The following is a 24,750-nucleotide window of genomic DNA, read 5'->3' on the forward strand; positions in this document are numbered from 1 at the left end:
ATGTCTGTATCAGTCTGTCTGTTGGTGTGTAAGTGGTTGCATGGGTTGGTGAGTAGCTACATGAGTGTCTATATGGGTTATTGATTGCTTGTCTGAGTATCTGTTTGGGTGCCTGAGTGTCTGTGAGGGTGTGTGGGGTGTGTGTGACTCACTGCATGGATGTGTGAGTGGGTGATTCACTGGGTGTATGGGTTCAAGAGTACATCTGTGAGGGGCTTTATGGGTGGGTGAGTGTGTGTATGGCTGTGTTGGTGACTGAATGGATGTCTCAGTGGTACATGTGTGAGTAACTACATATGTGAAAGGCAGTTAATGTGAGTGTTGGAGTATATAAATGACTATATGTGAGAGTGAGTGATTGTGAGAGTGGCTGGGTGAATGAGTTTGTGCTTGTGTCAGCGATTGTATAAGAGAGTAAGTATGTGTTAGTATCTGTGTGAATACGTGAGGAGGTGTGTGTATAACTGTATAGGTGAGTAAATGGGAGTGTGATTGATTCTTTGCATGACTAACTAGCTGTGTAAGTAACTATGGGTGAGTGGGGGTGTGTGAGTGTCTGTATAGGTGTATGATTGCATATGATATTGGCAATATTGATGATTGACTGCATGTATGAGTGAGTGAGTGGATGTGTGTGTAGACCTAGGAATCAGTGAGTGGGTATGTAGTAACTGGTACTGGTGTGTCTATGGTTTCAAGAATGGCAGTCTGTATTTTAGAGTGGGTGCATCAAAGGTTATATTAGGCTGTGAGGAGGTGCATCAGGGGATCACGTAGATGATGTCATCAGTGATGTCATCAGTGATGTCATTTGAAATGTCATCAGTGATGTCATGAGTGATGTCACTGACCATGTCATGAGTGATGTAATATGTGATGTCATCAGCAGTGCATTGAGGGGGCGAGTTATACTTAGCTCAATTAACTATAACAGCAGAATTTCTCTGGTTTTGTATGAGTGAAATGTCGAACTAACTATAACAACCCTGAAACTTGTGGTTTTTTTCACTGAATTTCTATGGTTTTTTAAATGCTAATTTCTAACTATAACGTCCCTGGAACCGATGTTTTTTTCAGTGAACTTCAAAGGTTTTTTTAAATGCTAATATCTAACTATAAAGTCCCTGAAACCTATGGTTTTTTCAGTGAATTTCTAAGTTTTTTAAATGCTCATTTCTAAATATAACGTACATGAAACCTATGTTTTTTGCAGTGAATTTCAAAGTTTTTTTTAAATGCTAATTTCTAACTATGCCTACAGAGGTAGGACATGTGCAGAAAGAGGAAGAAAGGCGCAGAAAGAAGCAAGAGAAATGCAGAAAGAGGCAACAGAAGTCCAGAAAGACGAAGAAAAGTGCAGAAAGAAGCATGAGACATGCAGAAAGAACCGACAGAGGTGCAGAAACAGTCCTTGTTGCAAAGTCATCCTGTACCCCCAACTTTTTGCTGACTGGTACTGGTGGTAGCTGACTCTGACTAACCAGGCATGGAGACAGTGCTATGCTCAAAGACACTTAGAATACAGTGAAAACACCTACATATACTAGGGTACACTATTGGTTGGGTTACCTCTGTGATTGGCATGACCTCCCCTGTAAGGCCCTAGTACATAATAGGGCAGTGGGATTAAAACTACCTCTAACTCAGAGGTGCAGAAAGAGGCAAGAGAGGTGCAGAAAGAAGCAAGTGATGTGCAGAAAGAGGCAAGAGAGGTGCAGAAAGAGGCAAGAGAGGTACAGACAGAGGCAGGAGGGGTACAGAAAGAAGGAAGGGAAGTGCAGGAAGAGGCAAGAGAATTGCTGAAAGAAGCAACAGAGCTGTAGAAAGAAGCAAGAGAAGTGCAGAAGGAGGCAAGTGAGGTGCAGAAAGAAGCTAGAGCAGTGCAGAAAGAACCAACAGAGGTACAAAAAGAGGGAAGAAGGGTGCAGAAAAAGGTAGGAGAGGTACACAAAGAGGCAAGAGAGATACAGAAAGAGGCAGGAGGGGAAAAAAAGATCGAAGGAAGAGAAGTTCAGAAAGAAGCAACCGAGGTGCTTAAAGAGGCGCGTATGGTGCAGAAAGCAACAGAGATATAGAAAAGGCAAGAGAGGTGGAGAAACAGGCAGGAAAGGTACAGAAAGAGGGAAGAGGGGTGCAGAAAGAGGGAAGAGGGATGCAGAAAGAGAAAAGAGAGGTGCAGAAAGAGGCAAGAGGGGTGCAGAAAATAGAAACAGAGGTGCTGAAACAGGCATGTGAGGTGAAGAAAGAGGCATGAGATCGGCAGAAAAAAGCAACAGAGTTGCCGAAAGAGGCAAGATGGGTGCAGAAAGAAGCAAGAACAGTGCAGAAAGAAGCAACTGAGGTGCAAAAAGAGGCAAGAGAACTGCAGAATGAACCAACAAAGGTGCAAAAAGAGGAAAGAGGGGTGTAGAAAGAGGTAGGAGAGGTACAAAGAGGCAAGAGAAGTACAGAAAGAAGCAGGAGGGGTGGGTGCAGAAAGAAGGAAGAAAATTGCAGAAAGAGGCAAGAGAATTGCTGAAAGAAGCAATAGAGGTACAGAAAGAGCAGCAGAAGTGCAGAAAGAGGCAATAGAGGTACAGAAAGAGGTAAGAGAGGTATAGAAACAGGCAGGAAAGGTGCAGAAACAGAGAACAAGGGTGCAAATAAAGGCAAGAGAGGTGCAGAAAAAGAAAAGAGGGGTGCAGAAAGAGGCAAGAGATCTGTAAAAAAAAGCAAGAGAGGTGCTGAAAGAGGCAAGTGAGGTGCAGAAAGGGGCAAGAGATCAGCCGAAAAAAGCAACAGAGGTGCTCAAAGAGGCAAGTGAGGTACAGAAAGAAGCAAGAGAGGTGCAGAAAGAGGCAATAGAAGTGCAGAAAGAAGCATGTGAGGTGCAGAAAGAGGCAAAAGGATACTGTAAGAGGCACAACAGTACAGAAAGAGGCAACAGAGGTACAGAAAGAGGCAAGAGAGGTGCAGAAACAGGCAGGAAAGGTGCAGAAAGAGGAGACAGGGGAGAAGAAAGGGGCAAGAGAGGTGCAGAAGAGGAAAAGAGTGGTGAAGAAAGAGGCAAGAGATCTGCAGAAAAAAAGCAACAGAGGTGCTGAAAGAGGCAAGTGAGGTGCAGAAAGAAGCAACAGAGGTGCCGAAAGAGGCGCGTACGGTGCAGAAATCAACAGAGGTATAGAAAGAGGCAAGAGAGGTGCAGAAACAGGCAGGAAATGTGCAGAAAGAGGGAACAGGGGTGCAGAAAGAGTCAAGAGGGGTATAGAAAGAGAAAAGAGAGGTGCAGAAAGAGGCAAGAGGGGTGCAAAAAAAAGCAACAGAGGTGCTGAAAGAGGCAAGTGAGGTGCAGAAAGAAGCAACAGAGGTGCCGAAAGAGGCAAGAGAGGTGCAGAAAGAAGCAGGTGACATGCAGAAAGAAGCAAGAGAGGCACAGAAAGAAGGAAGAGAAGTGCAGAAAGAAGTAACAGAGGTGCTGAAAGGAAGAGTGCAGAAAGAGCAAGAGAAGTACTGAATGAGGCAACAGAGGTACAGAAAGAGGCAAAAGAGGTGCTCACAGAGGCAAGAGGGATGCAGAAAGAGGCAAGAGCAGTGCAGAAAGAGCCAAGAGAAGTGCAAAAAGAAACTACAGAGATGCAGAAGAAGGCACGAGGAGTGCAGAAAGAAGGAAGAAAAGTGCAGAAAGAAGCAACAGAGGTGCTGAAAGAGGCACAAAGGGTACGGAAAGAGGCAAGGAAAGTGCAGAAAGAATCAACAGAGGTACACAAAGAGGCAAGAGTGGTGCAGAAAGAGGGAAGTGAGGTGTAGGAAGAGGCTAGAGAGTTGCACAAAGAGGGAAGACGGGTGAAGAAAGAGGTAAGAGGGGTGCAGAAACAGGCAAGAGATCTGCAGAAAGAAGCAAGATAATTGCTGAAAGAAGCAACAGAGGTGTAAAAAGAAGCAAGACAATTGCAGAAAGAAGAAAGTGAGGTGCAGAAACAGGCTAGAAAGGTACACAAAGAGGAAAGACGAGAGCAGATAGAGACAACAGGGGTGCAGAAAGAAGCAAGACAGATGCAGAAAGAAGCATGGTATGTACAGAAATTTGCAACAGAGGTGCAGAAAGAGGCAAGAGAGGTGCAGAAGGAGGCAAGAGAACCACAGAAAGAGGCAAGAGAACTGCAGAAAAAGAAAAGGCTAAAGAGGTACATAAAGAGACAGCAGGGGTGCAGAAAGAAGCAAGACAGGTGCAGAAAAAAGCATCGAAAGTGCAGAATGAAGCAACATGGGTGCAGAAAGAGGCAAAAGAAGTGCAGAAAGAAGCAACAGAGGTACGGAACGAGGCAAAAGAGGTGCAGAAAGAGACAAGAGAGTTGCAGAAACAGGCAAAACAGGCACAGAAAGAGCCAAGAGAGGTGCAGAAAAAGGCAAATGAGTTGCAGAAACAGGCAAAAGAGGTACAGAAAGAGGGGACAGAGGTGCAGACAGAGGGAAGAGAGGTGCAGAAACAGGTAAAAGAGGTACAGAAAGAGGCAAGAGGGTGCAGAAATTTGCAAGAGAGGTACAGAAAGAAGCAAGAGCAGTGCAAAAGAACCAACAGAGGTGCAAAAAGAGGCAAGCGAGGTACAGAAGGAGGCAAGAGAACTACAGAAAGTTGCAGAAATAGGCAAAAGGGGTGCAGAAAGAGGGAACAGGTAGGCAGACTGAGGCATGAGAGGTGCAGAAAGAAGGAAGAGGGGTGCAGAAAAAGGCAAAGGGGATGCAGAAATTTGGAACAGTGGTGCAGGAAGTAGCCAGAGCAGTTTAGAAAGAACCAACAGAGGTGCAGAAAGAGGCAAGAGGGGTACAGAAAGAAGAAAGCGAAGTGCAGAACGAAGCAAAAGAGGTGCAGAAAGAACCAACAGAGGTGGAAAAAGAGGCAAGAGGGGTGCAGACAGGAGTAAGAGAAGGTACACAAAGAGGCAAGAGGGGTAAAGACAGAGGCAGGAGGCATGCAGAAAGAGGAAGAGAACTGCAGAAAGAAGCAACAGAGGTGCTGAAAGAGGCACGAAGGGTGCAGAAAGAGACAAGACAGGTGAAGAAAGAAGGAACAGAGGTACAGAAAGAGGCAAGAGTGGTGCAGAAAGAGGGAAGAGAGGAGTAGAAAGAGGCAAGAGAGTTGCGCAAAGAGGGAAGTGGAGTGCAGAAACAGGCAAAAGGGGTGCAGAAAGAAGCAAGTGAGGTGCAGAAAGAGGCAAGAGAGGTTCAGAAAGAGGCAAGAGAGTTACAGAAGAGGCAAGTGAAGTGCAGAAGGAGGCAAGAGAACTGCAGAAAGAGGCAATAGAGGTGCAGAAAGAGGCAGGTGAGGTGCAGAAAGAAGAAAGATAAGTGCAGAAAGAAGCAAAAGTAGTGCAGAAAGAAGGAACAGGGGTGCAGAAAGAGGTAAAAAGGGTGCAGAAAGACGTAAGAGGGGTACAGAAAAAGGCAAGAGAGCTGCAGAAAGAGGGAAGAAGGGTGCAGAAAGAGGCAAGAGGGGCACAGAAAGAAGCAAATGAGGTGCCGAAAAAGGCAACAGACGTGCAAAAAGAGGGAAGAGAGGTGCAGAAAGTAGAAGAGATTTACAGAAATAGGCAAGAGAAGTGCAGAAAAAGAAAGAATTGTGGAGAAAGAAGCAACAGAAATGCAGAAAGTGGCAAAAGAGGCGCAGAAGGAAGCAAAGAGTGGCTTGCACACCACTAGTACCAATTTAACACCCACATTTAGCAATAAGTAACAGGCGACCATTCTAGGTTTGCAAAGGGCCTTCAACAACACTGTAACACTTGTCGCTGCATTTTTAGTAACGTTTGAGCCATTTGAGCTAGAAACAAGGCTTTTTTTGTTCAAATCTGCAGATTAGAGAGAAGATGATGAATTATGTGGCTAACGCAGGAAATGTATAATTGTTAACCCTGGGCATAGTTTACATAGTACCGCTACGCGTAGCTACGTGAAGTGCATTTCGCACTACGCACGCTACGTGAAGCTACGCAAACTGCGTAGTGCGGTAGGGAAATGCTGTTCGCACTGATTGCACAGTGCCGGATGCTTGTCCGCACTGTGCAATCATTGTAAACAGCATCTTGCACAGTGCAAGCGGTCGTTTTCTGCCACTAGAGTAGATTTGTACTTGAGCGGCAGCTTTCTCAACGCGGACTGGTAGTTTCTCATCGCGAGCGGTCGCGAGCATACGCAACCACTCGCAATGAGAAACCTGACCTCCCCACGTTGAGAATCTCGCCGGGAGGTTTATTTTCCACGCTCGCGATCGGCAACTTGATGTTGCTGATCGCGAATGAGGAAAAAGTCTCGCTGGGATGTTGATTTTGCTTGCTCGCGGTCGCCAACTTGACGTTGAGGACCGCGAGCAAGCGAAAAATGCCCACTACGCTGGCTACGTGTTTTTGCACTGCGCTACGTGCAATTTGCGTAGTGCGTTGTAGCGCAAACTATGCGCGCTCTGCGAGCGTAGCGTAGTGTGAGAAAGTGGGTTTCTGTTGCAGTAAACCCCCCCTTTTTCTCTTTTTGTTGCCAGACTACTGATGCTCTTTGACTTGGTGTGCCCTGGGCTCCTGCCAATCAGGTGCCCAGGGCCTGTGTTCCTTCCCTAAAACTACCTAACAGCCAAAACCCAATTGGCATCTCTGGCCACATTTCAGCCCCTGGTAAATGGTACCCTAGGTACCCAGGGTCCTGTGACCAGAGAAGGCCTCTAAGGGCTGCAGCACTTATTGTGCCATCCTTAGAGGACCTTTACCCTGACACACACACTGCCTTTGCAGGCTGAGTGTCTTGGTGCAGAACAAAACAGAGAGTCGACATGGCACACATCCCTGTGTGCCATGCCCACCAACACACTGCCCTGGCATATCTCAGTCACCCCTCTAGCTGGGTGCACTATGCCAGTGGTGTGGGTACAGGTGCATGAGCCCTGTACCCCTACAGTACCCAGGTCCATTCCTGGGCATTGTTGCCATTAAGAGTATATGGTGCTGGGAGGTCGTCAACACGAACTCCACAGCACCATGATGGCTACACTGAAAACTGAGAAGTTTGGTATCAAACCTCTCAGCACATTAAACCCACACTGATGCCAGTGTGGGATTTAATGTAAGATGCACGACAGAGGGCAACTTAGAGTTGCCCCCTGAACCTAACCTACAATCCACATCCTGTCTGAGAGACTGCCTAGACTGCCACACAGCAGACATGTTGCTGGACCCCTGGGTAGAGAGCCATCCGCTCTCCTGGGCCTGCAACAATGCACATCCTGGGTGAGGTGCTAGGTCTCCTCCCCCAGGATGGGCAGGGGAAGCTTCAAAGGCATGCCGCCTTTGTGAGCTTCTCCAGGCCACTTGCTGTACTCAGCAACTGGCCCCCACTGGTTCTGACCCCCACTCTGGCGGGAAAGTCCAAGTGAGGGAAGGGGGTGTGGCAGCCACTGCCAACCCCACCCCTCAGGTGGGGGAGGCGAGGTGAAGCACAACTCCGTGCTCTCACCATCTTGAGGATGGGGAACCCTGCCCAATCAGGATTAGGCTCCTGCCCCCCTCCCACTGGAGAGTGGCAGGATAGGGGGTGTACCCACCACAGGGAAGAGATCCATTGGTCCCTGCCCTTTGCCTACCTGTAACGCTCCTACATTTAGTATTTACTGGCACCCTGAACCTTCCTTCCTCAGATCCTGAATCTGAAACAAGCAAGAAGAACAAGAAGAAAGAAGACCTGCCGTGCAGCTGCTAACAAGAGGACGACACCAACTGACTTGGCCCCAGCCCTACAGGCCTGTCAAACCTCGAACCTGCTCCTGCTGAAACCCGGCGTCTCCAGTGGTCAGCAAGCTCAAATACCCTGGAGGACCTGACTGCTTTGTGACTCTAAAAAGACTGGGACACCCATGACCAGTGGTTCTGCTCAAAGCAAGTAACAAGCCCCTGGTGCCTACCAGGAACCACGACTCCTGCACACTCTACACCCGCCAAGCACCCAAGGACCCACCTCGATGCTCCTGACGATGTCTGCAGCCTCAGGACCAGGGACCCCTCCAACTGCTACCAGCTGAGGGTAAGATTTTCCGACACGAAAAGACACCCCTGCATCCGGCGCCCTGCGGCCCCCTGTGCCCAGCTCCTGGGTGCCTACCTAAACTACAGCTTCCCAACTTACCTCTCAAAGTAGTGGTTGCACCTGAAGAATCTTCGTCCCCGAGCTTGCAGCCTTTGTTCGTCATTGAGCTTCTCCATTGAAATCCATTGAGCGTCCGACGGCTCAAAATCACTCTGCACCCCTGGGAGTGCAACCTCTGTCTTATTTTTCTTCCCCACTTGCCCTGAGCAAGTTACCAGGAGCCCAGCTCCCACAGCCGCGTGGCCTGCCTGCTAGCAGCCACCAACCATAGGCCCCCTGCCCGCCATAGGCTAACATTGGGCCTAATTCTCTCTGCACCTGGCTGCCCCTGTGCCGCTGAGGGCGTAACAACTGTACCTACCTGACCCTGGGAGAGCCCTGAGTCTATGCCCAGAACCTTAACTCTGCCAGTCGAGTACTTACCCAAAAGCCGATAACTCACTTTTCTTCCATAGGGTAACATTGTCTGGTTTCACTTGGAAATTCTTCTAAGTGTCGAGTTTTTAAACTTTAAAATATTCACTAAAAATCAGCCGATCAACGAAAACGAAATTACTCAACTGTTATCAGGAGAGATCCTAGTGTTGGATCTTGGTGCCCAGCACTGATCCTGTAAAGTAATTACAACCGTACCTACCGATAACTTGATTTTCCTGTATAGGATAACATTGCCTGGTTTTTGCTAGAAATTCTTCTGTGTCGATTTTTGAAAATTACAAATATTCCTTAAAAATCACCTGTGTAACAAAAACTATTTCTTTCAACTGTTTACAGGAAATGCACAAGGGTTGAATCCAGGATCCAACCGTGAGTAAGAAAATCATACGTAAAGTAACTAAAATTGCATTTACTTAAAAAGTCCCATTGAGCTGAATGTTATAATTGTGTTTGAATTGTGTTGCCTATTGCAAAAACTCTATCTATTGCATTAAAAAGTCTATTGCCTATTGAAAGTATTTAGCTAAAGCATCTCATTCTGAGAAAGTATATTTTGATACCTATTGTTGGTTCTAATATAAAACAACTATATATTTTTATATACAAACCATTGGCCTAGACTTCAGTTCTTGAGTGTGTGAGACCATTTGCTGACTGAGTGTGTACAACAAATGCTTTACACTGTCCTCTGATACTGCCTTACTGCTCGACCAAGTTACCACTTTAGAGGGTAATATTATATCTAACTTTAGCCTCTGCCAAACCTCTGGGGACTGTGGACTCTGTACACACTGTACCTATTTGGGAACAGTATATAAAGAGCCACTTTCTTACACGTAGTACTACGCCCAGGGTTAATAATTGTGCGAAAGTCGGTGGAGCCAAACAGTCACATAATTCCAGTGGCTCTGCTCATACCTCTGACTAGGTCCACAAGTGCTCCTCAGTGATTCTATCTGTTTTTGTCTCACTGAGTTCATAGTTGAGCTTCTATTGAAAAGACGAAGACTAAACTTGAGGTTACCACTCAACAACACAGACTACCATACGACATAATTACTCTCCATAACACATAATCCCACTCTACATAATTCCTATATACTAAATACCACATACGTTCCCCCAAGGAAAGCCTTGGGGGCCAACTACCCCTCCTATTACCTCCAGTAAGTCCCACACAGTAGGATTGATAAGTTCTCATAGCAGGCCACGGCTCCTTTGCCCACCACTCTACAAACGCGCTCCCTGGCGCGCACTTGGATGGGGATTGAAGTCCCCTTCGCTGCTGGGGGTCCTTTAGGGGCCAACTAGCCTACCTCTTACCTCCAGTAAGTCCCACACAGTGGAATTGCTGAGAGGTGGACAAAAGCCACACCCCCTTTCCCCACCACTCTTCAAATGAGCCTAATGACACGTTCTAAGTTGGGGTATTAAGTCACCTTCATTCCTTAGGGTCCCTGGCAGCCAACTAGCCCACCAGGTACCTCCAGTAAGTGCCACACACCTGGATTGCTAAGAGTGGTCTGAGGCCATGCCCCCTTTTTACACCACTCTGCAAATGCTGCTCCTGGCGCACTGCTGCTCGGGGGATGAAGTCCATTTGTGTCCTGAGGTCCTCAGGACACAAGAAGACCTCATCGCCCCACCAGCAGTGTGCCAAGAGGCGTGTTTGCAGACTGGTATTAAAAGGGGCGTGGCCTCGGACCACCTCTCTGCAACCTGGTTGTGTGGCGCTTACTGGAGGTACCTGGTGGGCTAGTTGGCCTCCAGGGACCCTCAGCATTCAAGGAGACTTAATTCTCCAACTTACAACATGCCAGGGGGCTTGTTTGCAGAGTCATGCATGGTAGGGGCAGGGCCTCGGTGAGTTGATGGTTTATTTTTCTTTTTTCAATTTTTGTTTCTTTCTGGGAGGGGGGGCGCGTGGCCACTTTTGTACCCAGGGATCGCATCCCCGGGAGCTTGGCAGCCTTGTTGTTTTAAAAAAAAGATTTTTTGGGGGGCCGCATGGCCCCCTCCAGAGGCCAATTTATGACCCCGGGGACCCTATCCCCTGGGGCATGACAAGCCTTCTTTTTGTAATAATTTTTTTTGGAGGGGGCCCCCCTCCTCAGGCCAATTATGGCCCCAGGGAACCCATCCCCGGGGCCAGCCTTCAGTTTAAAAAAATATATTTTAATTAAAGGGGGCCACTTCTGGCCCCGGGAACCCCATCCCCCAGGGCCTGCCCTCAGCGTTGGGGACCGTGGGGGGGAGCCCCAATACCCCAACGGCCCCAGCCAGCTCCCCACCTCCTGCAGGAGCTGGCATTTCTTTTGGGCAAGAGGAGCTGCTAAGATGCAGCTCCCCTGGACCAAAAGCAATTCTGCTTTGCTTTTTGGAAGCTAGAGCAGGTTTCCTGCTCTCACTTCCAAAATCAAAGCAGTGTTTGCTATGGCAGGGCTCCTACCCTGCCATAGCAATCAGCAATGTCCTGGGGTGGGCACCCCAGGACATTGCAGGAGCCGACCCTGGTGGGTGGCAGTCCCCAGGGCCATCAAGGGCTCCAGGAGGGGAGCCCGTGGCCCCCTTCCCTTCCTCAAAATAGCCCTGGGTAGCTGGTGGTCCCCGGGGCTGCGGAGGGCTGCATGCCCACCGCATATTATTTCAAAAGGCCCAGGGAGGGGGCGGTCCCTGGGGCAGCGCGGCCCCCGCATACACTATAAATATTGCCCCCAGGACCTAGCCCACCCAGGGGCTTAATTACAACAAAGCGTGGGAGCCTGCGCTTCATTTTTTTTCTCAGCCGGATTCGTGCACCCAGCGCAAATTCAGTCGCTTTATGTTTAAAAAAATGCTTTTTGTGGCCCTGGGGTCCTTGAGGGACCCACTGAGCAGGCTTAGGGGGTTAGGGTATTTCTACCCTGCCCCCTATTCTTGTTTTTTAATGTTTTTCCTACTGTTTTCTTGCGACCGCCAGTAGGTAATATGTATCTGTATTTATATATATTCTATGAAAAAATGAAGGTTAAAAGGATGTTACAGTTAGGAAATAGCATTTGAATAAGCCTTAGAAATTCACAAAAAAACCCATATTATTAATGATTCCATAGGAGATGTCATTAGTGATATATTATGCAGGGTAATAAGCAGCGCAAGGCAAGGCCCGTGAAGATCTGCAGATCTACTGAGGCGCTAAGCGCAGCCCCCTGTGAATCCACAGTAGATCTGCAGATCTGCAGATCCAGAGCCCAATTAAAAAACAATACTATCACCCACTCACCGAACCACACGCCTACTCACATACTCAATCACACACCCAACTATATAACCACACACCCACCAACACACCCACTCGCACACCAATACAGCCACTCACACATCCAATCACAGTTCCACAAAAGTACTCACACACTAACAGATCCAAACAACCACTTGCACATCCACTCACATACCCAAACAACCATTAGCACATCTACTCACATGTCGATACACCTACTCACACACCCATAAACTCACACATCAACTCACAGAAACCACCAAATCATTTACACACCTCCTCACTGACCCACACAGCCAATCATGCACCCTCTCATATACCCACTCACATACTCACTCACCCACTTATATAGCCTCACAACCACTCACACACTCACAGACCCACACAGCCATTACAGATACATCTACACACCCCCTTGCACACCCATGTAGCCGCTCTTACACTCTCTCACAGCCCCACAAAACCCCTCCCACTCACAGACCCTAACAGCCACACAACCACTTGCACACCCAAACATACATCTGTACACATACACACCCATACAGTCACTCACACACCAAATCACAGAAACCAAGAAATCACTAACACATACACTCACAGCCCACACAGCCACTCACACAACCATTCACACAGCCACTCACATAGCCATTTATATACACTCACAACCACTCATACACCCACTCACATACCTATATAGCCACTCACATACCTATTCTCATACCCACACACCTATTTATACACTCATTCACATATTCATACACCCACTTACACACCCACACTCACAGACCCACAAATATACTCACACACCCAGTCACTAACCCAGACAGCCACTCCTAAACTTACACATCCACTCACACACCAATACAACCTCTCACACACCCACTCATAGACCCACACAGCCACTCATACTCTCACTCACACATTCACACCAACACTCACTCATTCGTTCACACATCCATACACCCATTCCCACATCCACTCACACACCCATGTAGTGACCCACATACCCGCTCATAGACCTACAAAACCACTCTCACATCTACTCTCACACTCACTCATACACCCACTCGCATGCTCATACAACTACTTATACATCCAGATGACCACTTACACACCCACTCACATACCCATACAACCACCCACACACCCACTCACAGACTGACAAAACTACTCACAAACTCACTCATACATCCATACACCCACTCACACACCCACACAGTCACTTACACACTCACTCACAGACCCACAAAACCACTGACACCCACTCACAGAGTGATACTCACACACCTACTCACAGATAAAAACGCCAACTTGACCACTCAGACACCCATACAACTACTCACAGTTTCACAAAACCACTCACACATCCACTCACAGATTCGCACAGCCAATAACATACCCACTCAGACACCAGCACAACCACTCACAAAATCACTCATGCATCCATATACCCACTCACACACCCACTCACACCCTCATGCATATGACTCACATACCCACAACTCCATTCAAACACCCACTCAAAGACCCATACACCCACTCACATGCCCACACAACAACTCACACACCTACTCACACACCCATACAACTACTCACACAGCCTCTCCCAGAACCACAAAACCACTTACCCCAATCACAAACCCACAAAGCCACTCACAAAATATAAAGGTTACATGGACGTTATAGTTAGGAAATAGAATTTGAAAAACTTTAGTAATTCACTGAAAAAAACAAAGGTTACAAGGATGTTATAGTTAGGCCCAGATTTTGCACAAAAACAGAGAAATTCAGGAGTTATAATTTAGCTTACGTGATTAAATCCTGTGCCCTAAAATAGCTATAACTCGCGTCCCGGATTTTGGTGCATTCCTTAATTTACCATGAGTGGTAAATCTGGGAGTGCATCAAAATGCTATGCCTTCCCAGCAGAGGCATGATGAGAAGAAATATTTTTATTTCTCCTTGTTTTTCCTCTCTCTATGTATGCTGTATTCTGCAGCACACCTAGAAAGAGGAAAAAGCCTCAAAGGATTGTCTTTTTGTATGAAGGTGACCCTTTCAGCACAAAACCTATCCTGCCTGCAAAGCAGGCATCCATGAACCATGTTGCAAGGGTGCTTGCATTGGTGCTAGGCAGCAAAAAGTGAATCAGCGCAAGGACAACCATTATCGGTAGAGCGAGGAGGAAGTGGGACACAGGAAACCGCCCATGAAACATTAGAACATGGACTACAGCAGGACTGTGTAGCTGTTTGTGAATTTCATTTTCTACTTTGTGTCAAAAGTGGTAAAGAATAAAATATATATTTTTTTAAGCGAGTATTTGGTTAGCAATAGCTTATTGCTGCTGCTATGTGTATTTTCTATTTGTGAGCTTATGTTCAAACCCCTCATATCTTTCCCACCCTCCCCCCGAGGGAGTCTTGGACTGCTCGGACCCGGCTAAACCCAAGAGTCAAGTTCTGTAGGTGCACTTGGGCCAGTTGCTCAGGATCCATAATAGGTTGGGCCCCAGGACAACTGGAGTAAAAAGCATCAACCTCCACAGTTGGTCCCACTAACACCTGCTTGCCCCGTGGTAGTCGAAACAGGGTTCCAACACTTTTGAGTAGCTTTACTCTTGGATTGTGTAAATAGCCAAAACTAGTAAAGTTACACAAAAATGTAAAAGTAAACTTAGGTGCGTAAATTACTCACAAGTGTAAATTACCTCTGTTAATAGCCCCATTAGCCTCCATATAGGTTGGAGGATAAAGGAAGATCCAGAGAAAATAGAGGAAAGGTTTGATTTCATTGATTTTTTAAGGTAACTAATGGGGGTCAAAGGTGAAGTTAGCAGGACATCAGGTTACTTTATTTTTAAAGCATGTGTTCTAACGAAAGGGGAGGAGGAAATATGTGTGTGTTATGTAGGGAGGCATGAGAAGCTTACATTGACCGGTGGTGCTGAATGCTTCTGATATATCTAGGAGACAAGAAATCGCTGTGATCAGCTGTGTTGAGAATATTGTCCTCATCTGAGCCAGAGGTCTTATCAAAGTGGAGTTGACTGGATCCAGATTGTAGGGTGCTAAATAGGTTATGCTGGGTCAAGCAGAGGAAGACTTAATTCAAAACCAATCCTTGAAGTGTTTTCAAGAGGTGATAATGTTTAGAGAAAGGTAACATTTCTCAGAACAAGAATAATGAGTGGGGTTATCAAAACAAAGAAGTGACGTTAGGTGCAGAGAGGAGATACTGTTTGTAGGGGAAATAGTTTAGTTGATCAGTGACAAAATGTGAATGCTCTGTTTTGTGTGAAGTTTGGGTTGAAGGATGGATATCAGAATGGTGACAACAACAATGTTGACATCATTTACAATTCCCAATATCAATGCCAACTACACTTACCTTGACAAAACATTTGTTGTCAATGTACGTGGAAGTGTAGTTAAGAGTAAATTTATACTTACCTAACTATATAATATTTTTAGTTGATATTTAGGTCACAATATATTTGCACATCAATATATTTTTTTCCATACATAGGTACCATCCTGCTTTGACAGATGGGGTTATCAAAGGCAAAGTTCTAGGCATAGAAGTGGTGTTGAAGGATAAAGTCAGTGTGGAGGAGGTATTTAAGTAGGAAATTCATATTTATTGAGACAGAGTAGGCTTGCGAAACTGCTAAAGAAGAAGCATGGAAAGAAGATGAGCCTATTGGCAGGGTGAAGCTCTAATATTGATTGGTGTTGTGTATGCAAAATCTAGACACCCCAAAATTCACCTCAAAGTGTTCTTACTTTTCATTGGATTGGAGACCATGCTAGACTTCAATTTCATATGGAAATATATCGCCACATTAATGAACCTCCCAAAACATCAAAAATCAGACTATACCATTTAATAAATAATTTGATCCACTCAATAATTGAGTTGTAGGTGAATGAAACATTAAAGGGTTTTATTACAAAAATTAAAAATGAAGTGGTACAGAGACAATGCCATGAAGCAGGGGTATTAGGGAGGCCCCTACAGCCCCCGCGGTGCGGGAGGGCTCCAGGGTCTCTTCTTTTGGATGGGGTCCACTCACCCTGTAAGCCATGCCATTGCATGCCTTGCAGAGTGCATGCAATGGCATGGAATAATAAATAGATAAACCTTCAGGAAAGCCACTCTGTTTTGCCAAATAAGTCCCTGTAGCGTAGCGGGGGTGCAACCATTTAGAGGGCCACCATTGACCCCAAGACCAATGAATAGCTTTGCGATCTGGGAGATGCTGGGGTCCCTCCTCACATTCTGCAGATGGGCTCCATCATTTTGGTTTATGCCACTGTTGTGAAGACTCGGGATGCAAAATTAAGCAAAGTATGCAAAAATCAGGAATCATTCTTACAGTGGAACAACCCTAACAGCGAAAATAACCCAATACATTTTAACGTGAGTGTTCTGTGGAGCTTTTGGGGAGAAGATGTGTGCATGGGGGAGGCACAGTATGGTGTTTAGGCCAGAATTGTTTCCTATTTAACGAACATTCGAAAAACACATTTCTACACATCATAGAAAATTTGTTTAAAGACCAGCATACTATATCAGCCTATATGTGTGAAATTATGAGTGAAAATGCATACTACACATTGTTAATGATGCAAAAAATGCAAACCTCTAAAAATCTTTAACAGTGTACAGGAAGTATTTTTCTGTATTGTGTTGGAGGAGAGACTTAGAATGCTCCTAGTGTTAAATACATTAGAGGTGTGATTCATAACGTTTTGCTGAGGACACAGTCACACAGTTTTACTGATGTACATTTTACTGATGTTCAGCAGGACTATAAACACTCAAATACTCAGGTGCACTTTTCATAAGTGAAGATTAAAATTCAGAAGTAGGCTTCATCTGGAAGAATGATAAGAATGCACAGGTGTATGCTAACCCTCGTAGGGAAAGTCTTCATAGAGATGCAATTAACTGGGTTGTAGCTGGGCTTTGATGACATATGTGAACACGGGTGTATTTTCTTGGAAGCATCATAGCTGAAAGATGAAAATGTAAAGTGCAAAGCAGCGGGATACTGGTCGTGATGCATACTCAGCAACCTTCCAATACAAAACTTATGTTTACATCCAATACACACACCCTTGCACCATTGGCTTAAAGAGTACCAGCAATGGAGGAGAGAGCAACAACATTTGTTAGTAGATATGGTACTGCTCCTCTCTCTGCATTTCACACAATGCAGAACAGCCATTTTGGTAGATGTGGTGCAGTGCATACATTCTAAGTAAATCTGACCCACTGTTCAGTCAGTCAGTCAAAATTACTTTATTCGGTTTCATAACAAAAACCATAAAAGCATAAAAATATATACAGTATAAATAACATTTGACAATAAGCACTACAAATGAGTTAAAAAGGCATACAAGGTACTTGGTTACAATTCATGAAATACCCAAATAATGATTATGTCCAAGAAATGTTCTTCCTTAATCTCATTGAGATTGCTAGAAATTTGGCAATATTAAAAATCTCCCACGTAGATCCCAGCAATTGTAAATATAAAAGTGCAGGTTTAACTTGCCTAAAACCTTTCTCCTTAATAAGGGGGATGATATGTTTTTTACGAATGGGAGACAGATGTTTACAAAAGAAGACCCACTGTTCATATATACCAGTTGGATCTAAACTGTGAGAGGCCTCATGTCCGTTATCAGTGTGAATAACACATTATGGAAATGTTGACCATTTATTGAATGAACATGAGGCTTGACCTAAGAATATAGCCCTCAGATTTTAGTGGAGTCTACAATATGAGTGCAGAAAAGGCAGCATTATTAGTGACCTGTAGTAGATAGGTTGAAATTCTCAACAAGATAACACTACATATAACCATTGATAAAAGAAATTATGCTTTCGTAAGTTCGAAATGTGCATTTACCTGTCCTAGGTCCCATGTGTAGGCCCTTGCTGTCTTTGCAGACCCTTTAAAGATTGCTGTGACATTAAGCTCATGGTATGCTTTGAGATCACTTTCATCAGCCATATAAACGTCATCATCTGAAAACGAATAATTGCAAAATTGTTAATATGCAGCAGCTCTCTGTCAACGAGAAGCACTGTCTCTTCTATATTTCACTTCTCACCACATCTCTTACTATTAGCTATTTAACCTGCTTCATTGATTTTACCCCTCATCCCTATGTTGCCACATTATCCTTACTCTCTGTTTCTTTTCGATTGCTCTTTGTCCTCCACCATTACTCCCAAAGCTTAGAAGATCCAATATAATGAAGTCATTCTAGAAATGCATTTGCAGCCTCACGAAGCTGCACTCTTAGCGAATGGGATGACTGAGGCAGTCTCCTTTCTGTTCTTGTATGCAATCGAGTTGGTACAGACTATAATACAATAGCACATAGAAATAGTCCAGTTTGCAACCTATGCTATATAAGTGGACACTATGGTCCTGATTATGAGTGGGATTAGAAACAAGGCGCTATTTATTGTTATAAGAACAATCGTTATTTGTTAGTGCAATAATTAGCACCTAATACGAGTTTTCAGGGAATACCATTCAGATTTGGGTGTTTAGCACACCAAAATCTGCATAGTGTGGTAAATATCATATACTTTTCCCCTATTAAATTTCAGCAGGTTTGGCCTGCCGACATTTTAAAAAGATTGAGATATTTAACGCATCTGATAATTATCGGAGGCGATAAATGTCTCCCTCATAATTGTGACCAGTATTTAAAAAAGGGTTCAGTCCTGGGTCGGAGTTGGCCAAACCACTTGTAATTAGGCCAATAGATGTTTATCTTGTATAAATTACGGTCACTGAAGTTGTAATATTATTACTATCACCATCACTAATATTATTATCTTTAAACAAATTTACCTCAGTTTTATATAGCACAAACTTGACCCGAAGGTATCAGAGCGCTTTACATGAGCACCAGTTGCATTACGAGCGGACAAATTGATTTTGTTAGGCACAGGGAGATTAAGTGATTTGCACAAAATCACGGGGTGCTAGGCATCCCTTGCCGAGACTCAACCCCGGTTCCACAGCTTCAAAGTCATTAGTTCTGCATCCTCTCCCATTTCATATCAATCATCCTCTCTTCTCTCTCAGCTTACATATTATCTCCTCAATTTTGTTTGCTTCTCTTCACACAATTTTTTAAAACTTCAAATCATATTTACAATGAAATGGCGCTGCAAGCAATTTAGCTGTGTCGCTCTGCGCCATTTAAAAAATGCAGGCATGCACCGTGTTTATAAGAATACGGTGCACCCCTGTGTTTTCCCTTGCACTGGCGCTAAAAAAGATGCCTAGCACCAGAGCATGCACCCTTGCACCATGGTGCAAGGGTGCCGGCGTTGCAGGGATGATTGTGTTTGTTCAGGAAGGGACACCTTCCGGCACAAAAACAATAATTATTGGGGGTTTGCTCCTTTTAAGTGATGCAGCACACATAGAAAGAGCAAAAAACAAGGAGAAATAAAAGTATTTCTTCTCATTGCGCCCCTCTAATGCCTCCTTTTGAAAGGCGTTGGTTTTTGGTGCTGCCTTATATTTACAGATCCTTTTAAATATGGGGCAGTGTTAAAAAGCAATGGGTGTTGTGTGGCAACGCCCACAGCAACACCCATTGCCTGGCCCTTTGCTGCAGAAAACTGCGATATTTACAAGGGGGCGTTAAGCCACTTCAAGTGGCTTAGTGCCCCCTTGTAAATATGGAGCAGGGCATTGTGCCACCTGAGTGTTGGAAAAAGTGATGCTTCGGTAGCGCAATTCCATTGTAAATATGCCCATATGTCGTTTACACTACAACCAATTCCTATTTGTTCTTTTACTTCCCCCATGGTGGTTTGTTACGCCTAACCACATATCTAAATGTTTTTTACAGTCCACTGTGTTCTCCATAGCATTTCTCACTTTTCCCAAGTTCTTGAAATTATGCTGTGTGCCTCAAGGTCAACTCTTTCTCTTTATCTCATAAATAGCCTGCTAACTGGGTCCTCATTAGCTTTTTAGCCAATCGTGAAGTTTGTTCTCCCCATTATGTCACAAACTACTCCTTCCACTTTCAGCTGTAAGTCAGCGAGTAAAATGGCAACATTTGAAATGGAACTGCGTTTTTCCATCCTCAGGATGACGTCTTATTTCTTGGGAGCATGTGAACTAGGCAACATAGATTAATCATTCAGTGTGAAGCATTAGAAAGCGTGACACCTATTTGCTAAGTCGCACATCACTATATTTTCTGAGAATCTAAGATAGACTAAAAACGCCTTGTGACTTTAACTCATTGTTAAGGGGGAGACGCAGTGCCCAGGACTAGCCAACTACAGCAGGGAGGAGGCGGGAAGCAGCGCGAGAGGCACCAGCGCTACCCGGCCACGCCCCCCTTACACCGGGCTCTTCAATTTCAACTCACGCCTCCCGCTTCGCGGGAGACGCAGCGCCCAGGACTAGCCAACTACAGCAGGGAGGAGGCGGGAAGCAGCGCGAGAGGCACCAGCGCTACCCAGCCATGCCCCCCTTACACCGGGCTCTTCAAGTTCACCTCACGCCTCCTGCTTCGTGGGAGACGCAGCGCCCAGGACTAGCCAACTACAGCAGGGAGGAGGCGGGAAGCAGCGCGAGAGGCACCAGCGCTACCCGACCACGCCACCCTAACACCGGGCTCTTCAAGTTCACCTCGCGCCTCCCGCTTCGCGTGAGACGCAGCGCCCAGGACTAGCCAACTACAGCAGGGAGGAGGCGGGAAGCAGCACCAGCGCTACCCGGCCACGCCCCCCTTACACCGGGCTCTTCAATTTCAACTCACGCCTCCCGCTTCGCGGGAGACGCAGCTCCCAGGACTAGCCAACTACAGCAGGGAGGAGGCGGGAAGCAGCGCGAGAGGCACCAGCGCTACCCAGCCATGCCCCCCTTACACCGGGCTCTTCAAGTTCACCTCACGCCTCCTGCTTCGTGGGAGACGCAGCGCCCAGGACTAGCCAACTACAGCAGGGAGGAGGCGGGAAGCAGCGCGAGAGGCACCAGCGCTACCCGGCCACGCCCCCCTTACACCAGGATCTTCAAGTTCACCTCGCACCTCCTGCTTCGCGGGAGACGCATCGCCCAGGACTAGCCAACTACAGCAGGGAGGAGGCGGGAAGCAGAGCGAGAGGCACCAGCGCTACCCGGCCACGCCCCCCCTTACACCGGATATTGCCAGCAGACTTCTCCTGCCCCCGGCACTCAGGCGGGCGGCGCCAGGCGAAGCCCGGGCAGAGGCCGGAAGAGGCCGGGCCACCCCCCCAATCCTTCGTAATGGCTGTGAGCCAATTGACTGTGTGGCAGCGCCTTGTATACCTTTGGAGCCCGTGGTGGTTGTGTCTAATCCACCCATTATGAGTGTCCCTGCTAACTCTACCCAGGTTGGTGTTGTTCAATTGGGGCAATTCGCCGTTGGTAATGTAGGTCCTGTAAGGGTCGGTAAGAAGAAGAGCGTTAAACGGGCCAAAACCTTAAAAGCTCCGCAGACTACTGAGGGCTCTATAGGGAACTTTTCGGTGGATCTACTGGGAGACCTAATTACTTCACGACTAGAACCGCTACTTGTGGGGATTGCCAAAGACATTGTTGAGACTTTGAACGCTTGTGTTGCTGACCTGCTTAATAAATGTACCAAAATTGTTGCCTCCATCAAAGATTTTAGCTTACAACAATTGGGGGATAGTCAGGGGAGGCATAGCTCACAAAGGCCAGACGGGGGCTCGGGAGTTCCCTTTGGCCCATTGTACCCCAGTACCCCAGGCATGTTGCAGAGCATGGGACCATCTCCCTCTGTCGTACAGCCGCCTCTAGGCAGGCACTCCCCTGGTAAAATGCCGCGGGCGGCTAGCCCTGACGTAGTCCAGCCCCCGGGTCAAAATGTGAGGCAGACAAGGGGCTGTTTGGTTACCCTGGACCTTCCCCCGGAAGCGGCCCCGCTGGTGGCTGTATTTGTAGGGGTCACTCCTCTCCGTGAGGGAGTGATGAAATCTACTCATGATTTGTTGAGGGTGATCAGATCCTGGTGTACAGCCTTCAGCTGTGGGGGACTGGATATCTCCTCCAATATCATCATGGCGAGAAGGGTGGGGTGAGTGGGCGGTGGCCAAAGCGGCTTGTGGGTGATTGTGTTATAGTCAACTTTAACAGTCCCGACATAGCATATAGATTGTTCTGGGATGGGTCAGAGGTAGCGCTAAAGGGAATTAGACCAGTCCCCCTTGGGTTTTTCTACCCACCCCCAGCTAAATTGTCAGGCGGCAAACACAGTCATCTTGGTGCAGGTCGTGTTGCAAAAAACACTCTCCCCCTACCCCCAAGGCCACTATTCTCTTACCGTCAGCCATCCATAGTGGGGTATCAAAGCTCCGGGGAGACCTTAGGGCTTGGTGATTGGCAGCCACCCTCTAGAGTCCCTTTGCCCCATCCCCCAATTTGATTTTGAACAATCATTATACCCCACTGTCTAATTTGGAGGCAAATGATTGACTGACAGTGTCGGACCAGCCACCTGTACCCTGTCACGTAAACCCTGCTGTAGGGGTTTGCTGTAAATTAATTAGTTGGAATGTTGCGGGGATTAGATCCAAGAGAGCGGATCCAATCTGGCTTGATCATTTAGGTAACCATGACATTATTGCCATGCAGGAATCATGGGAGCCGTCAAGTAACTTTTGTTTGGAAGGCTATTCTAGCTTTGTGGTACCGGCAGCCATGGGTGGGGCGGGACGAGCAAAAGGGGGTTTAATATTTCTTTTTGCACTACATTTGAAGGGCACATTTATTCGCTTGGTCTCTGGTTCGAACAACTTTCTTTTTGCTGAATGGACTGTCTTCCATTCCCTGAAAATGTTACTGATTAATTTTTATAATGCTAGGGAGTGTGTCGTTTTTAATCAACATGTGGCTGCTTTGCAATGTTTCATTTTAGAGTACAGTCAAAAACAAAACACTGGTTTCGAGATCGTCCTTATGGGCGATTTTAATGTTCATCCTTGTGATACTGTGTGTCATGCGAGGGTCCACGAAGCTCAAGAGGGGCCATCAGCTGCTGTGGCCTCTCATTTTGAGTACACTAAGCATGGGGAGGCCCTAGAAGAATTTCTTGCTATCATCAATATCTTTGAGTCCAATTTCATAGAGGCAGGGGGCAGGGTTATTACTTATAAAGGCACAATTTCGGGTTCAGTGATTGATTATATTTTCATGTCATCTGGCGCCCTATCGAGGGCAAGAGCTTATAAAGCAATTCCGTCTGCCTTCAGTGACCACAATCCGGTGTACCTGGAGTTGGAAATGGCCGAGAGTTTGGGTGACGTGTGCCATGTTCGCCAAATTGACCTTCCCCTGACCATGAAAGATCAGGGTCGCAGGATCAAATGGGCTAAAGTGGTCCCCGCAACCTTTTTGGAGGCTCTATCTGTAAAAATTGACGGTCCTTGGGCCATCTGCCTCAATGAGAATTCGCCCGCGGCAGAGGTAGTCTGTGCTTTCGAAGCAATCTGTTCACAGATTTCTAGGGACCTGACTTCCACCAACACCAGTAGAGGTAGCAATCCCTCAAGATGGTTTGATGGAAGTTGCTCTAGGGCCCATAGGGTTTTGCTTAAGGCGCTAAAAAGCAGCCCTAGGGACAAGGCGGCAATTGCCGTAGCGAGAGGGGCCTATAAAGAGGCTATTGCCAAATGAAAAAAGGTGATAAAAGCGGAGGCTTGGGATAATCTCCTATCTATCGATGTCCTACAGGACAGCAGAAAGTTCTGGGCTACAATTAATCATCCATTCTTTTCGGGTATCGAGGGCACAATTTTGGATTGTGTAATCCCGGATGAGCAGTGGTTTGATCATTTTAGCAACATGTGTGGTGCAGGTGGCTTAAGTCACCCAAGCAGCAGTATTTCCCTTGAACCCCATTCTCTGCCTTGCTTACCTTTTGAAATTTTGGATGTGGAGAAAGCCATAAAGGAATCTTCTAGAAACAAGGCGCCGGGCCCAGACGGGGAGCCGGCGGACCTATATGGCTCCTCACATAAAGTTTGGGCAAGGATTTTAACAAATGTTTTTAATGCCATCTCTGGCTCCAGGTTCCCCGCTTCGTGGGCCACTGCGGTCATCATTCCAATTTTTAAAAAGGGTTAGCGGGGAGACCCCTCTTGTTATAGACCCATTTCCCTGTTAGACTCGGCAGTGAAGATCTTGGGTAGGGTTTTACTTCTTAAACTTAGGGATGCCTTAGACAGTCGGGGTATCTTGTCCAATCTGCAATATGGGTTTAGAGAGAATAGGGGGACCTTGGATCAATGTTTAAATCTCCAGCTTCTAATTAGTAAATATCCGGTGGCGAAGGACGGGTCCCTTTTTATGGCCTTTACGGACCTGTCGTCTGCTTTTGATTTAGTTAACCGGGAGAAGTTATGGCTTATCTTGCTGGAAATAGGTATCGACCCCCCCCCTCTAGTGAGTTTTTTAGCAGCACTCCATTAGGATCTTTCTGCCTCAGTAAGGGTCACTCAGGACGGGAAACGCACTAAGCACTTTAGGTCAGAGAGGGGGGTGAGACAAGGGTGCATCCTGGCCCCACTCCTCTTTACTATTTATATTAATGGCCTGGAAAAGTCCCTGGGGAATTCGAGGGCGGATGTGCCGCGTGTAGGGGATTTAGTTATACCGGTTCTCCTATACGCGGTATATGTTATTTCTACAGCAGTTGAGCAGTACTCGTATTGTATTCAGTGTGGCAAATTTCCTGGTGGCAGCCGTGCGTTGCAAATCAAAAATTCTTCCATGCTTGTGCAATTCTGACTGATTTTCTATTATTTGTTTTTAGGTATGGCATTTTTACCCTGTGGACATGTTGTATACCTTGATGGTATTTATCTGTTCTTTGATTGCTTCATTTATTGCATGATTTTGTACTTTT

The 24,750-nt window shown here is 46.3% G+C and overlaps 1 protein-coding gene across 1 annotated transcript in view; it reads right to left on the reverse strand.

Annotated features, from left to right (window-relative positions):
* LOC146812225 (protein-glutamine gamma-glutamyltransferase E-like) overlaps positions 1-24,750 on the reverse strand; it is a 261,472-nt gene that overhangs the window by 138,270 nt on the left and 98,452 nt on the right. Inside the window, exon 4 of the mRNA XM_085619255.1 lies at positions 17,721-17,839. Within this exon, the coding sequence (XP_085475381.1) occupies positions 17,721-17,839 (119 nt within the window). The remainder of the gene's footprint in view (positions 1-17,720; positions 17,840-24,750) is intronic.

Source organism: Triturus cristatus, chromosome 7 (genome assembly GCF_964204655.1).
Source record: "Triturus cristatus chromosome 7, aTriCri1.1, whole genome shotgun sequence".
Taxonomy (NCBI): domain Eukaryota; kingdom Metazoa; phylum Chordata; class Amphibia; order Caudata; family Salamandridae; genus Triturus; species Triturus cristatus.